Source organism: Melanaphis sacchari, unplaced genomic scaffold, assembly GCF_002803265.2.
Source record: "Melanaphis sacchari strain LSU unplaced genomic scaffold, SCAv2.0 Contig54_pilon_pilon, whole genome shotgun sequence".
Classification (NCBI taxonomy): Eukaryota; Metazoa; Arthropoda; class Insecta; order Hemiptera; family Aphididae; genus Melanaphis; species Melanaphis sacchari.
In genome coordinates, this window is record NW_020271380.1 from 961,837 (window position 1) to 977,037 (window position 15,201).

A 15,201-nucleotide genomic window follows, 5' to 3' on the forward strand; every position below is an offset into this window, starting at 1 on the left:
AATCTGATAAAATTTGAATATTATTTAACAATTTTTGATAAAAAAAAATTTTAAACTTTGGTTGAGGTAAATACTGTACTTGTAAAATGTATTTTAGATTAAAGTAAAATATTTTTTTATGTAAAATATCTATTAAATAAACAGTTCAGACATAAAACATTTTTATCATTAATAGAATAACTTTTTAAGTTTTTTCTTCTTTATTTTATAGTCATTAAAAAATAATATGTTTAATAAATTGTTTATTTAATATGGTAATCTAAGAGTCTTATCAATGGCTGTTTGTCGTGGACTAGTGAATATAACTCTAAGTTAAGTAGATGAACTGGCAAAAATAAACAAAAACGCATTTCACTATTATAAATACATTTGGTACACCTAACTATTAATTAACTTTTTAGTTTATGGTTTTTAAATAATAAATCGATCTATATAATCTTTAAATTCTATTTTTAATGACCAATATGCGCATGTTAAAAGATCAGCCCCTCATCCCCATTCCCCACCCGTGACAAAATTGATTGATCGCCACTGCTGTAGTTAATAAGAGTATAAAAATTAGGGAAATCTGGAATCGCGAAAGTGTTTTTTTCTTTTACAAAAGCCATATATTATGTAAACATTTTAAATTTAAATACGAGATATCACATACGTTTTTCTGGTTTTATGTTATAAACTATATTATATAACGGAATAATTCGCGAAGTCACCGTGTATCATTAAGAGAGTACATATTATAATGTACAACTTCGATATGTGTATAGAGGTACAATTCCTATACAACGATAGTACGTACTTTGTACGAAATGCATGACGACGCAGTGTTGCGCGTAATGCGGGGTAACTATATGTATACCCAACACTGCCGAAAAGTGACTGAAAATATCACTAACTACACTACAGCTGCTGCGCATACTATCGGCGATACGACGCGGACGGACGACGTCACCAGGGCCTCCACATGTTGGGGTCGGAGTCTGGACCGTCGCACGGTCTGACCGCGGCGGCCACGGCTTCGGGCCTGCGAACGCGCGCGGCCGTTGGCCCGTCACCGTTTGACGACGCTGCCGCCGTCGCTGCCGCCGCCGATTGCTTGTGCGAGGACGACGCGTTGGCCGTAGGAACGTTTACTGGTATGTCGCCCAGGGGCCTCTTGTTGCTGCATCCGGCCACAGTTTTTTTCATCGAAAAATCGAGCGGTGGGTGCTGGACAGCGGACGCGGCTGCCATGTCTTCGGCCCACGAGCTGGTCGACGACACGTCCGGTTCGTCGCAGTACACGAAAGGCGTCGAACCGACATCCGGTGACGGAAGCTGACCGTGTACCGCCGTGAACGCGCTCGTCCGGAAACGGCCGACTTTCGGCAGCGGCAGCGGCGGGATGGGCGGCGGGACGGTCGGGGGCGTCAATTCTCCGATCAGCGATTGCTGCTGCAAAACTGGTCGGCCGCTCGAAATCGGCACCGACGCGGTCGCGGCTAATGCCGTGGCCGCCGCCGCCGCCGCTTGTAGGTCGAGCCGATGGTGCAACGAGTAATTATTATTGTTCGCGAGTGGTCGCGGCGGCGGTGGCGGAGGCGTCGTGCCTGCGGCCGCGGCGACGTACCTCATTTTGGCCACGCACGAGTCCAGATGTGACATCAGCCTCTTTTTGATCTCTTCGTCCACCCCGTCCAATCGGTCTACGAACCGATTCACCTCGCCGGCGCATTCCTGGTAACCCGTCTGAAACTTTTGCACGACCACCGCCGTTAAGGCCGCGGTCGATGACGAAGGCGACAGCGGTGATTCGACCGTTGGACAGACGGCCGGAGCTAACGGTCGGCTGCCACTGCCACTCCGGTGCAACGACTGCAGGTGCCGCACGGTCATTTCCAGGATGTCCGCTTTTTCTAACTTTGTATGTCTTGCTGGCTATAATTATATCACATAATAATATTTTCAAAATAGGTGTTTACCATTATGCTCGCGTAGGTAAAATAATATAATAGTGTATGCGTACAACCAGTGTCTATATGGTTCGTGATTGGGCTCAGCCGCCCCATTTAGACTTTAAAAAATAATTTTACGGCCTTTTAATACATTCCAATACAGTTCATTTTTATTATGTTTAAGTACCTATTTGTTATATTTATGTTCAAGTATAATAATACTATAGATCAAATATTATATTTACTTTATATGTTAGTAAAACTATTTTTAAGGATTATTATCCTTAAATATTGTCCATTTGTATAGCTTTAATCTAGGTATTTTCGCAGGTACAATGAGAAAACATTTAAATATATATCTGTACTATAGTCTACAGAGTACCCGAAACGTGATAAATATTTTAGAGATTATTTTATCTAACTGTATCCATGTTACATAATTTGTGTTTCATTTTTTTCATTTCATCAAAATTACATAATATATAAATATTAATAAGTCGCATGTATTGAATATTAAAACTGTACAGACCGATGCATTTTAAACATAAATATATTCCATATCTTACTATATACAGTAAAATTTCTATTCTTTAATGATTAAATCTATAAGCCATGTCTTTCCCTTAACAAATTGAACCTTCTACTTGTCACATTATGAAATACAAATTGACAGCAAGAATATTACGATACTATCCGATGATACCAAATTTAGTAGAAATAACAAGAATATACTTATATATTATATAAAAAAAAAAATCAGAGATATTGCAAAAGCAACAATACAATAATGGTATAATGTCGACAATTGAATGTTTATACTGCACAATATTATAATCAAAACAGCGTATAATCCTTGAAATCAAATAACATATTTTTAAGATCGTGGTTATGTTTTTAATAGAATATTATTACACAATTGTTTTTCTGTTTTATACCTGTTTATATTCAACAAATCAATATTTTTTATTCTGCTTAAAAAGTATTATACACAGTTATTAATAAATGGTTAAAATTTATATATTATTAATTATTCGTTATAAATATGCATATCAATACATATCATTATTTTCTTAGATTTTGAAATATAAAACTAACGAAATTCTCATAACAGCTGATTGACAAATATTAAATATAAAGCACAAAAAAAAAACATTTTATGAATTTAAAACGATAAAAACTTCGCAATTTGTTATGACTATTAACGAAAATGATAAAAATAAAGCAGATATGTTGTCGGTTAAAAATACGATATATGGGACTAAAATAAGACAAAAATTACTATAAGTGATAAAATTAAAAAAAAAAAAAATATATAATTGATACATGGCAATTAATAAGATTTAAATTGTTATTAATATTTCTGAGATCAAGAATTCATCATATTATATATAATTTTCTAAGTACTAAAACAGAAACAGTATATTATTACCATTTAATATTATACTAATATATATTATAGTAATCTCTATTATTGTCATTACTATAATTGTATATGTTTGTTTTTATATTGATAAAATATTATATATTTTTTTTTTATTTTATTATAAAAATTATAGTTAACTTACGTCTTTTTTCAATGCGTCCAATATAAGTGTTTTCAATTCATTCAAACACTGATTGATTCTGGCTCTCCTTTTTTTTTCCATAATTGGCTTATTATTCTAAAATAGAGAATGTACTAAATTTAATATTGATGTAACATTAAATATTAATTTAAATAATTGCGAATAAAAAAAATATTTTTCAGTTAAATTTTATTTTTAATGTCTTTTAGCAATATGATCAAAATAAAGTGTTCAACAAGTTTAATTAATTAACATTTTATAGAAATCTTGAAATTTTCGAAAATATCACTAGATATTAATTTGCAGTATTATAAAAATTGAATGGTCATATTAATCAAAATATAATTATAAACAAACATTAAACAACTCTTAGGAGAAACAAAAAAACTATTTCACACCCAATGAACCTTGTAAAATGTATTCAAAAATCAGACATACACAGCGGGAGTGGCTTGGGAATTTGTTCCTTCTACCAAAAATAAAAAAAATGTATGTTAGGTATCTGATAATTGTAAATTTTTTTAAGAACCCTCCTTGGATTTTTATATTTGTGTACGCATCTGTTAAAAATATATTATCATACATTAATTTAAATATCATAGTTATTTTAAATTAAATTTAAAAAAAATAATAATTAGCAAAAGTCGATCAGCGAAATACTATATTCTTACGAAAAAAATTATTAATAAACAACTCAAATTTTTAAGTCCACTTAAATTTAGACGTGGTATTTACCTTTCGCAATTCGGATTTCGAAAGCTCGTAACGTCTGGGTTGACCAGAGGAAGACATCCCGGACGAATGCACCCTTGGATCGTCGTCTTCTGAGTCATTGTTCGTCGATGACATAATGTTATTTTACCTATATTTTCGTCTGACAAGTGGCATAACTTGTACAACTACGGCACGACGATATCGCACATAAATATACATCGGAAAATTTCTATCGGACGACTCCACGACGTGTTTCACGTGTCCGTTAGTGTTTCGTTGGAAAATCCAAATTCGAAAAAATCGTTTATCTTAGGCCTGTTACGCGCGCAATGATCTAAAACACCGACAAAAGCGAACCGGTCCATACTGCTCGGTTATTTCAAAACATAATGGCACGGGGCGCACGGTTGCGCGAGTTCCCACGTTGTGCACGCGTGCAACAATCGCCACGATTGTGCCGCACAATCGCTACGATAACTACTATATATATTTACCATTATGCGCGCGTATCTTGCGCATAATAATTTATCCTATGCCTATATACTATACTCCAATGAGTGATAATAATACGTGCGCACCCGCCCACCCCATACGTAATGATATGCACCATTCATATTATTTTTGATCTAACCGTTTGTATATGGTTTACGCGGGTAACACGAACTCACAGCTTTTACAATTCGAAATGCGTACAGGACACGTACAATTTATTTGGACCACGCAAAGTCGGTATACGCATTTGTGTATTAATAATATTAAAATAGCCCATTATTACAAGTAATAAACGTAAAAATGTATTTGGTATACATTTACAATAAGTAATTTTTATTGTTTGAGTAAGTTTTTCAGTTAATAGAAAAATATTTGGACGGGTGTAGAAAAATTCTAAATTAAGTTCTTCATCAAACGATTCTCAACAATATGTTGTTTGTTCTGAAATCGGTAGATGAAAACTCTGTCCATATTTTGAGTGGAAAATGATAATCATCAAATCTTAAGGCTATCGTATGACATCCAATTCGAATAGTGATAAATAATTTTTATCGGGAAACCAATTCGTGCACTTTATTTTGACCGGGGAACCTCTTTTATGTTTTTCATTAGTATTATATACATATATAACTCTATATCATACACCTGATTTTACTTTTGTGTGTGTGTTCAAACTTTTAGTTTATTTTTTCCTTGGTAAAAGGTTTTTATTATTGTGATCCATACGAAATATATAAGCGTAAATACATTACAAAATCAATATATTCATTAATGTCATGATTTATACTACGCTAATAAGTCATATATTATACAGAATTATTATTCAATCGGTTAAATTCGAAGCCTTGAAACACCCTAATCTCGAAATTTGAGATAAAAACGAAACTTCCGCGATGTCTTCCAAGTCTCGATGAAACAAACCTGCTATATTTAGTCAAATGGCTCAAAAATTATGGTTTATTATGTTGTTTGATATTATATTTTATTAAAATCTATATTTAAAACATAAAAACATGTTGTTTGTGGATGAATAATATCTTACTTATGCACATATAATAGAGCAAAAATTATTTTATTCTACAGATTCTATAAATATTCCATAGTACCTATAGAGTATAAATAAATAATCCGTCTATCAGACGCATTTATTTATTTTATAACTAGATAATTTTAAATATTAAAATTTTGAACTGTAATATATATGTTCCCAAATTTTAAACATTTTTAATTACTCAACATTCGTCGAAATAACACGAACAAATAAATATTAAAAATAAATCTACGTTTTTAAACAAAAAGTAGGTTAAAGACGTTTAAGTGTCTAATTCTTGTTAATTAATTAAAAATAAAAATGTTTTCCTTATATTATTGCTCTTTAGACAATACATAAAGTTTTATTTCTGTAATATAATCATTCAATTAAAAGTTAAATTCGTGTTTTGACTATTTTTTTGTTTTTTTGTTTTTGAATCATTCGTTCTACGTTTCAGACAAAAGCATTTTCAGTATTATTTTGGTTTAACTGTACTTTACACGCCTTTGTGTTAACAGTGTATATATGTATATAATATTATAAAAGAGCTGTGACTTTTTGTCGTATTATTATTATTATTATTATTGTTACACAGCAAGCAAGATTCAAAGGGTACGTTTAATGATGGCGTACCTATACACCATAATACTATGTGTACGCATTAAAGTAGTTCTTACAACGCACGATGACGACGACGAGCCAAAAAACCACTCTGTCGCGCGAGGGTTTAATAATTGCAAAATATAGCAACCCGCCTACTGTGGGACCCCGAGACGAACAAAACATATATTGTTATGCCCAGGGCATATATTATGTTTTGTTCGTCTTTTGTATATTTTCTTTCGCCCCTTTTTGTATAGGCACTTTTATTAAAATATATAAAATACACAAAATATAACGGGAAAAGATCATAATATAGGTACACACTACACAGCAATGGCATAATTTTTATTCGTCGCTAACCGTAATATTTTGGCGCCACATATCATATGTACACTTATACAATATATAAGCTTCATTGTCACCTCATTGCTATGTGTAGATAATATGTCGTGAACGGATTGACTGATTTTTATGTCATGTTTTCGTTGCGCATGAAGGCAGAGGAACGTGTGTGTGGTATGTGTATGCGGGTATTATACCTAAACGTTATTCCCGCTGTTAATCGATTTTGGACATTTAATACAATGTAAACGTTTGGTTATCTAAAGATAAATATGCTTTTTTTCTATTTTTGATTTTTGTTGTTTTGATAAAGAGGTTTAAGACATTCGTTGTTTTAATAACTGTCTAAATGTAGTAATTATCAACCGTATTGAACATTTATCCATTATACATTTATAAGTTAACATATTTTTAGAATAAAATAATTTATAATAATTTATCCGGTATTTTTATGCTTTTAATTTTTTGAGGTCATAATTCAATAAACAAACACTATTAAACACATTGCCACTTTCACCACTGTGCGGCTGTTAGCGTGAAAATGTATGTACCTATACGTATTTTTTAAATTAATATAGTTATATGAATTAAATATATTACAACGTGTATAGTGTATTTCCTATTTCGTTTTTACTGTTTTAGCTACTGTTACACATTACGTATCATCTAGTTTTTTGGGGGAAAAAACGGTTTTTCAAAAATATGAATTTCGTAACGGTCTCGCGCAATATCCAACAATTCCACCCGCACCCCGCCGTAATTTCTAACGAAATGCCATCGCTTATTATAGTATCTGCGGGCGTGGTGCAGGTACAACAGATGTCCAACCCTGTCTACCTATGATAGACATTAACACGTGGGGAGGAGGTGACGGCGGCCGAAGCGCACGTTCCGGTGCGGAGTCAACGTGAGAGATCCGCGGCTGAGTTTCCGGTCCACAGCTCTTCCCTCAGATAACGCCGCGTGTATAATTGCGTTTCCGTCGTCGGTCGGTCAACCGGTGACTCAATCATGTGTGTGTGTGTGTGTGTGTGTGTGCGTTGGGTCCGGATACCGTATAAGCCGACGATACATATGTATAGTAATAATATCCGATAATACATGTACCTCTACATAGGTAGCGGGCATACAAAGGGGCGATAGGTTAATTACTTCGAGGGATGTCTATTATATTATATTATAATTCCGACGCATATGTTGGATTGTGTGCGTGTGTGCATAGGTATATATTGTATAGATATACTGATTACTGGCGGGCGACCGTCGACGGCCGTGGGAACCGGACCGACAGCTATAGTTTTAGTAGTATATAGTAGGTTTCTGGTATAGTGTAGTTATAGTACCTATATAGTATATACCGTATAGTAGTAGTAGTGGCAGCGTTAGTGTAGTATACTATTTATGACCGAGTGAACCTGGTTGAGAGGGAAAGGGGGAGTTGATACAACATCGTTAAACGAACGATAACTTACGTAGGTATTATATATATATATATACATGGCATGAGTGTATGTGTGTGTTTTAGGTATATATCTGTCAGGTATTATAATGTATGTAAGGTAGTCGCAGTGCGGTCACCTGTTCACTGTATAGTGTACGTCTTCCGGCATGTCCCTAAATTATAATAATTATTATACCGGGTGATCTATTTAAGTCAAGACACTCGTTATTTCAAAAATTAATACATTTAGGAAAATATTTTTTTTCTCATAATTTTAAGTCTTAAAAAAAAATATGTATATTAATAATACTTATCGTAATATTTTTTTAAATTTTTGGAGTACTTCGATGTACCTATACAAATTTAATTTTGGACAAGTAGTTTAGAGCTATAATTATTTAAACTTTAAATTTAAAATAAGTTGAGTAGTGGAGAGGTACGGGGTTAAAATGATTATTCATAATACACCACTCATCTAAACTTTGCATTTTATAAATTTATTATAATTTAATATATTTATTTATAATTTTATATAATTTTTTTTATTATATTGCTTGTAAGAAATTTAATTTATATAATTTAAAATACTTTAAATAATTTATAATAATAATTTATTACTCAAGAAATAATAACAATAAAAATTTAAAAAATTATATTTTTTACTAAAATTTTAACGACTTACAATTATCTAAAAGAAATATTTAATATTTTCTAAAGATTAGTGTTTTCTGATACAATGAGTATCTTACGTTAAATGGATCACTCTGTATATGTGTAGATATAAGTATGAAGGAGTGTATTGTCTTTTCTTACGTCTGTCAATATCGACACTGATATCACTACATCATAGTATAGGAATTTCGGTAAGCGCGGCTGTCAGTAAACACGTAATAATATACAACATATTTTATTATTGAATTATAGTATTTTAAGGTAGGTACTGTACGTTACGTTATACTTATACGACAATAAAACATCGATTCGCGACCATGATATTCCTTTCCGTTTCAACCCTTTGATGACGAACAGACAACAGTGGTGTTATTGTCTATTGTTCCGCAACTGAAACGTAAAATATTATGCCGCTGTGCCGCAACCGTTTCCGCCCTTCATTATCCGAGATATACTCACGGTATGAAATTATTTCCATGGACAGATTTAACAGACGTGTCTGCACGGCGACCTTGTCACTTCCGGAAGATGACCTATTTTACTACTTTTTTTTTAACCCTTTTGATTTTAAATGTCATGAAAATTTATTTAACATTTTATAATCAAACATATTAATGTAGATACTTAATACCTATACCTATTTATATATTCCTTCATGTATTAAAAATTTGCAGACTTGTAATAAATGCACAAAATCTGACAAATATCACGAAATAAAAATTAATTTTATTTTGTAATAATTATATTGAAAATAATTTGAATTTTCAGTATAAATAAATTTCAAAAACCAACGAATCAAAATATTTTGTTTATTTTATTTTTACACAAAATACGAAATTTTTAGATAGGTACATTTAAAATATTTTATACATCATAACACGCAATGATATATACTTGTAAATCTAAAATTATAGGTATACAGCTAGTATTCACAGAAATCATACCATGAACGACACTCGTGCTTATTTTGTGTTTCGAGAAAATAATACACATAAAAGATTTAGTTACAAACCAAGGACAAATTTATTCTTTTAAAAACTCTTTTTATGTATTTCCGGTTTGATCATCTTTATTAATAAGAGATGAGCGACGTATTTTGAAATCGGGTTAAATCACGGAAATACATTTATTCATTATACTATTGGTTCGTTCAAGTTTCAAAAGAGACCAGAATGAATAACAAAAGACTGTCGATCCCTTATTGTCATTTTTTTATGAATCAGACAGGGATTTATCACGAGACAACGACAGTCAAAAAAACAAAAAACAAAAAAAAATACGTAATTCAAATATATTATTATGTGTATAGATAATTTTACATTTTAACCTAAGAGGCGTAGACATGCCACTTCCATACAAATATTGAAATATATAATATCATCGTTGCGTTATACTCACATTGCTATATATTATACTATTTTGTATGATAATATTAGATATTTATATGTTGTACTTGAGTGTGATGCATAAACAACAAAATACAAAATTTGTTTTAACATACTGCAAGTCTGTAACATATAAATTAAAGCGAATTCACCGCGGAACTGGAGATCTGGAGTATCACTCCACAGCCCACACACGTTCACACTTCGATTGCTTTACCGCAATTTGTGTGCGTTGTGCTTTTACATATTCATATGCCATATTATGTATAATATAATAATATATTATATACGTAATGATTACACATCATATGTGTATAATAAACAATGTTTAGTGTTTCTTAAAAAAAAAAAAAAAAACAATGATGATCATAATAAATAATAATATGTTAAACAATGAAATTAAACAATCAGAGTATTATAACTTAAAAATCTAAAACGTAAACGCGATTTATAAATATTTTACAGTTCGAATTGCGATTTCGTGTGTGGGATTTACAATGCTGTAAATTTCGCCAACCGCATAATAATAATTATTGGCGATGTGTGGGCGTATAATATACGAACTATTATCGAAATGTGCACACTATTTATACATATTATTATAATATCTTATGATTCTAACCGACGCGCGAATAATACGGCGCGTTATCATAACTCGTAAATCATATACCGATAAAAACATAATATACTCGTTTTTTAATGATAATATCGTGTAGTAGGTACAATACGAACTGTTACGATACCGCGGTTTCACTTTCGCCGATTTCCGAAGCGGGCTTCGGTCGGCGGTGATCGAGTACGCAGATCACAATCGCGAATCACTGGATCACTGCATAATATATATATATTATAAACCTCTGTATGGTAGACAGCCACGGAGAATTAAAAAATGTCCATTATAGGGAATTATCTACTATTGAGAAAACCTTTACACGGTGGACATTTGTGAGAAATTACTAAATGTCCACATTGTCCACTATAGGGAGACGCGACGCTGTAGAGAATCGGTTATACTTTTTTTTTTTTTTTTTTTTTTTTTTTTATCCGTAGATTGATTCAATGATGAAATATTCTTCCCCGCAGGCTTCCCTTCGGGTTTTCCCTCAATTATAGTCGTTATACATAAACATGAAATCGGTATGTATTGAAATATTGATTTATTATTTATTATATACCTATGTAATATGTATGTAGTAAAAAATGGATATAAAAATGTTTATAAAAATTTTAACGTAGGTACGTATTCACACAAAGTGCAATACCTACACAACTGATGACCGAACGCATAATCAAACCATTTGTCATTTTTCGAATAGGAAAACCCCGAAAACCTTAAAGATAAGATAAAATATGAACGAAATGTATAAAAGATAAATATAATATTTTTATGAATTAAAAATTTTCGATATGTATATGTATTATCGTATCCATTTATGAGAGGTAATTTTTAATTGTGGTACCAGTTTTTAGTGTCTACGTTCACTATTAAGAGGTTATAACTCCTGTTATGTGCATACATTTTTTCCCGCGGGGAATTTAAAAGTGTCCACTATTGAGGAGGATCTACTATTGAGAGGTGTCCGTTAATTGAGGTTTCACTGTATATGTTTATTGTTTATAATATTTTACGTGGGTACATATTTTATACATTATTATTATTATTATTATTATATCTATAGATGTACACACATTCGATCCGTTGCAATTTGTCGATCGATAGTCGCCGATAAACGCGTGCTCGTATAATATTATATATAGCCGCAATAATGATAGTGCGCGTGCACACGCGTGTGCATATCGCAGCCGCAACCGCGTAGTTCGTCCCGGGCCCCGTTCTCTACTTGCGGCGGGGCTTGCGTCGATCGCGCGGATATAAGGAAAAAAAAATATAATAGTTTGATGTTTAATATCATTATTACGATACTGTGAATGTACCTGCAGTCTACGTGTGTACTGCAGACGACTGTTTGTGCGAGCTCGCGTTTTTGCCCCGGCCGACCGGTAAACGTGGGAATGTCGATACGGATGAAATCTGCGGTCCCACGGTAGGTCACCTGTTGCCATCGGTCGAGTCATCCGGACGACGACCACCGCAAGTCGTGTGCACCGATACGCCCTGTGCCGCGCGCGCGGTAGGGTTTTGCAACCAGTCACTGTGACACGAAACGAGCGTGTAAAATGTGAGCGGATAAAAAAATAATATTTTTAATCTTTTTATTGTTATTATTATTATTATTATTATTATTATTATTATCGTTGTCGTCGTCTTTGTTGTTATTACCTTTATTTTCCCTTTCGACCGTACAGAGATCAGGTTCTATGTATAATATTCACGTAGGTATTGGATCGTGCCGAACGCACGATTATTGTGAATCCGATATTTCGCAAACTTTCCCCGGGAATTGCTTAATAAACTGAAAACGATGATGACAAATACGATTAGATAAGATTATTTAGTAGAAAAAAATAAAAATAACAAAGTGGTAATTATAAAAAAATTGATCTCTGAAGTAAAAATTATTTTTTCTAGATTGTTTGAATTGAGAATAAATCATATAAATTAAAAAAAAAAATCTAAATATCCCAAATAACTTATCAAGTTAAATTAAAACAAATCTAATATTTTAGGATACACATACACTTTTCATTAGTGGCGCTCAATGTGTATTATTAATTTAAAACTAGCATGCCCACAATTGTAGAATTTAAAATTTTAACCTTTATTAATGTTTATACTTTATTTGATATTCATAAAATTACCTATATCTTGGTGTAAATTAAAAAAAAAACAACAATATAATGTTTGTCTAATACTTTATTTATGAATATAGTATTATCTATACAGTATTATTTATATTTTTTATTTGCATAATGTTTTATTTTTATTTATTATCATAATTTAACCAATTTATTGTCAATATGTCATAATTTATGATTTTCAATGCCCAGTTTTGGATCTATACATATCAAACATTAAACGATATATGGTTGCGCTATGTAATATGTAGGTACATATGATATATACGAAATAAATGATAAATATAACATTAAAGAAAGTATTAACTTTGATTTATGAATCCATAATTATAGTTAATTACAACATTTTATTATACACAAAATAGCTCTATAAAATACGCTGATGTTATAAGAAAATCAAAAACAAGCAGCAATACAAGTTTACTATGAATTATTATAATAGCTTTTTTAAATATAAATTTATTTCATTATTTACATATTAGTCTTAAAAACCACATACAACACTTATTTTCTAAAGACATATTATAATGTGGATTTTATAACAGATATTTTACTTAGATTAAATAACGTTTATAATCCATAAGTGTAAGTACCTATTGTTTTTTTGTATTATTATAGCTGTTTTTTGTTATTTTCTGAAATGAATAGGAAACGTTAGCATGTACACATAAAAGCTACTTCACCCCCATAACGTCCATAAAATTTCAGTAAACAATGAAAATAATTCGGTTATAAAAATTTAATATACTTAAATATGATATAAATTGTTGATAAAACGCGCTATAGTATTAAAATAATAATATAATATTTAAAAATAATTCTAGTTGTATATAGAAATCAAAATACATAATATTTTCTATGATTGGCATTAAGTTTGACTTAGAAATCATTTTGAAAAAAACAAACTCAATGGACAGATGGTACGGCTTATATTTTTACATACAGACATGAAAACACTATTATATAGAGTGGTAAAGACATGTACCTACTTACTACTTAGGTATTCGATTTTATATTTTATAATACACTGATACTTAAATGGTTCATTAGACTTTAAAAGAATTATGTATTCTTGAGAAATATATTTAAGCAAGTAAATTACGTGTATTACACAGTCTATAATAGAGCGCTATTGTTTAATTTAAAATGTCTAACTACTATGGCACTATTATTACAATATAAAGTTAACACACTTCAAGACAGCTGCCGCGATACATATTAAAATAAAATACTCACAAATACTCACGATTTAAATTATTTATATTATGTTAGTACGTAGGTATAAGCAATCAATTAAATCGGTACGTATTTAAAGAATTATGTTTTAGTTTTAAGATAAAAAAAACTTTAAATTTTGTATTATTAAAAAATAAAATAATTCTATATGCATTTGAAACATACCTATATATACGAAATTAAATTATCTGTAATGTTCCTGATTATTATTATCGACTCATATTTTATTAAGGTATTTATTTACCTGAATACATATTTTTAACTATAAATTGCAAAATATATTTTCGTTTGTTAAAACTATTTACCATTTGTGTTCAAGTATGAAAATAATTTGCTTATATTATGAAGTAAGTCTTAAGTATATACCTATTTATAAACTCCATTTAATATTGAAGAAACAGTTATGAATTTATATATACAATAGGTATTCGTGGTTTATTATAAGACGTGTGATCATTACATTTTGGATGTTGCAAGTTAAAGTATTTAAGCGAAAATATAAGTAAACTCATTATTCGCAATAAAATACAGCATTACTCGCACACATTCATATTGTGTAATGTGAATTAAATAAAATAAATAATTTTTTTCACAATGTTATAAAAATGTATATAGTTAAATCGTTAATTTATTATGACTATTTGTTCTAAAAAAATATTGTACGAAACGTCATATAGTTTATTGGATTTGCTTTTAAATTAAATTTGTCATGTCCAAAACCAAGATAACAAGCTTAAATATTATAATACAATGTCCACAACTTTGAAAATAAAAGTATATGCCCACGATATGTTGATATAAGTATATAATTTATTTGATTAAACCTTCCTGCTCTTAGTGAAAAAAAATTTAAAAAAAATAATGTGTGGACTAAGACGCGATTGTTATAATAGTAAAATCGACGGAGCAGCTGCACCCGTGTATACGCAAAACATGTAATATCATGGCTAAAAAGGGTGAGGGCCTTACTTTACATTGCAGTGTGACGGTATGTGAGAAAACGATCAGACTACGGTTCCCACCTATAAAA

The 15,201-nt window shown here is 31.1% G+C and overlaps 1 protein-coding gene across 1 annotated transcript; it reads right to left on the reverse strand.

The window, feature by feature from the left end:
* Positions 1 to 201: 201 nt before the first annotated feature.
* LOC112599753 (transcription factor HES-1-B-like) lies at positions 202 to 4,648 on the reverse strand. The gene is made up of 3 exons (XM_025346812.1): positions 4,232 to 4,648; positions 3,497 to 3,592; positions 202 to 1,914 (listed from the first exon to the last, which is right to left on the reverse strand). The coding sequence occupies exons 1-3, from the start codon at positions 4,343 to 4,345 to the stop codon at positions 946 to 948; spliced, it is 1,179 nt and encodes a 392-aa protein (XP_025202597.1). The 5' UTR covers positions 4,346 to 4,648; the 3' UTR covers positions 202 to 945.
* Between the last annotated feature and the right edge of the window lie 10,553 nt (positions 4,649 to 15,201).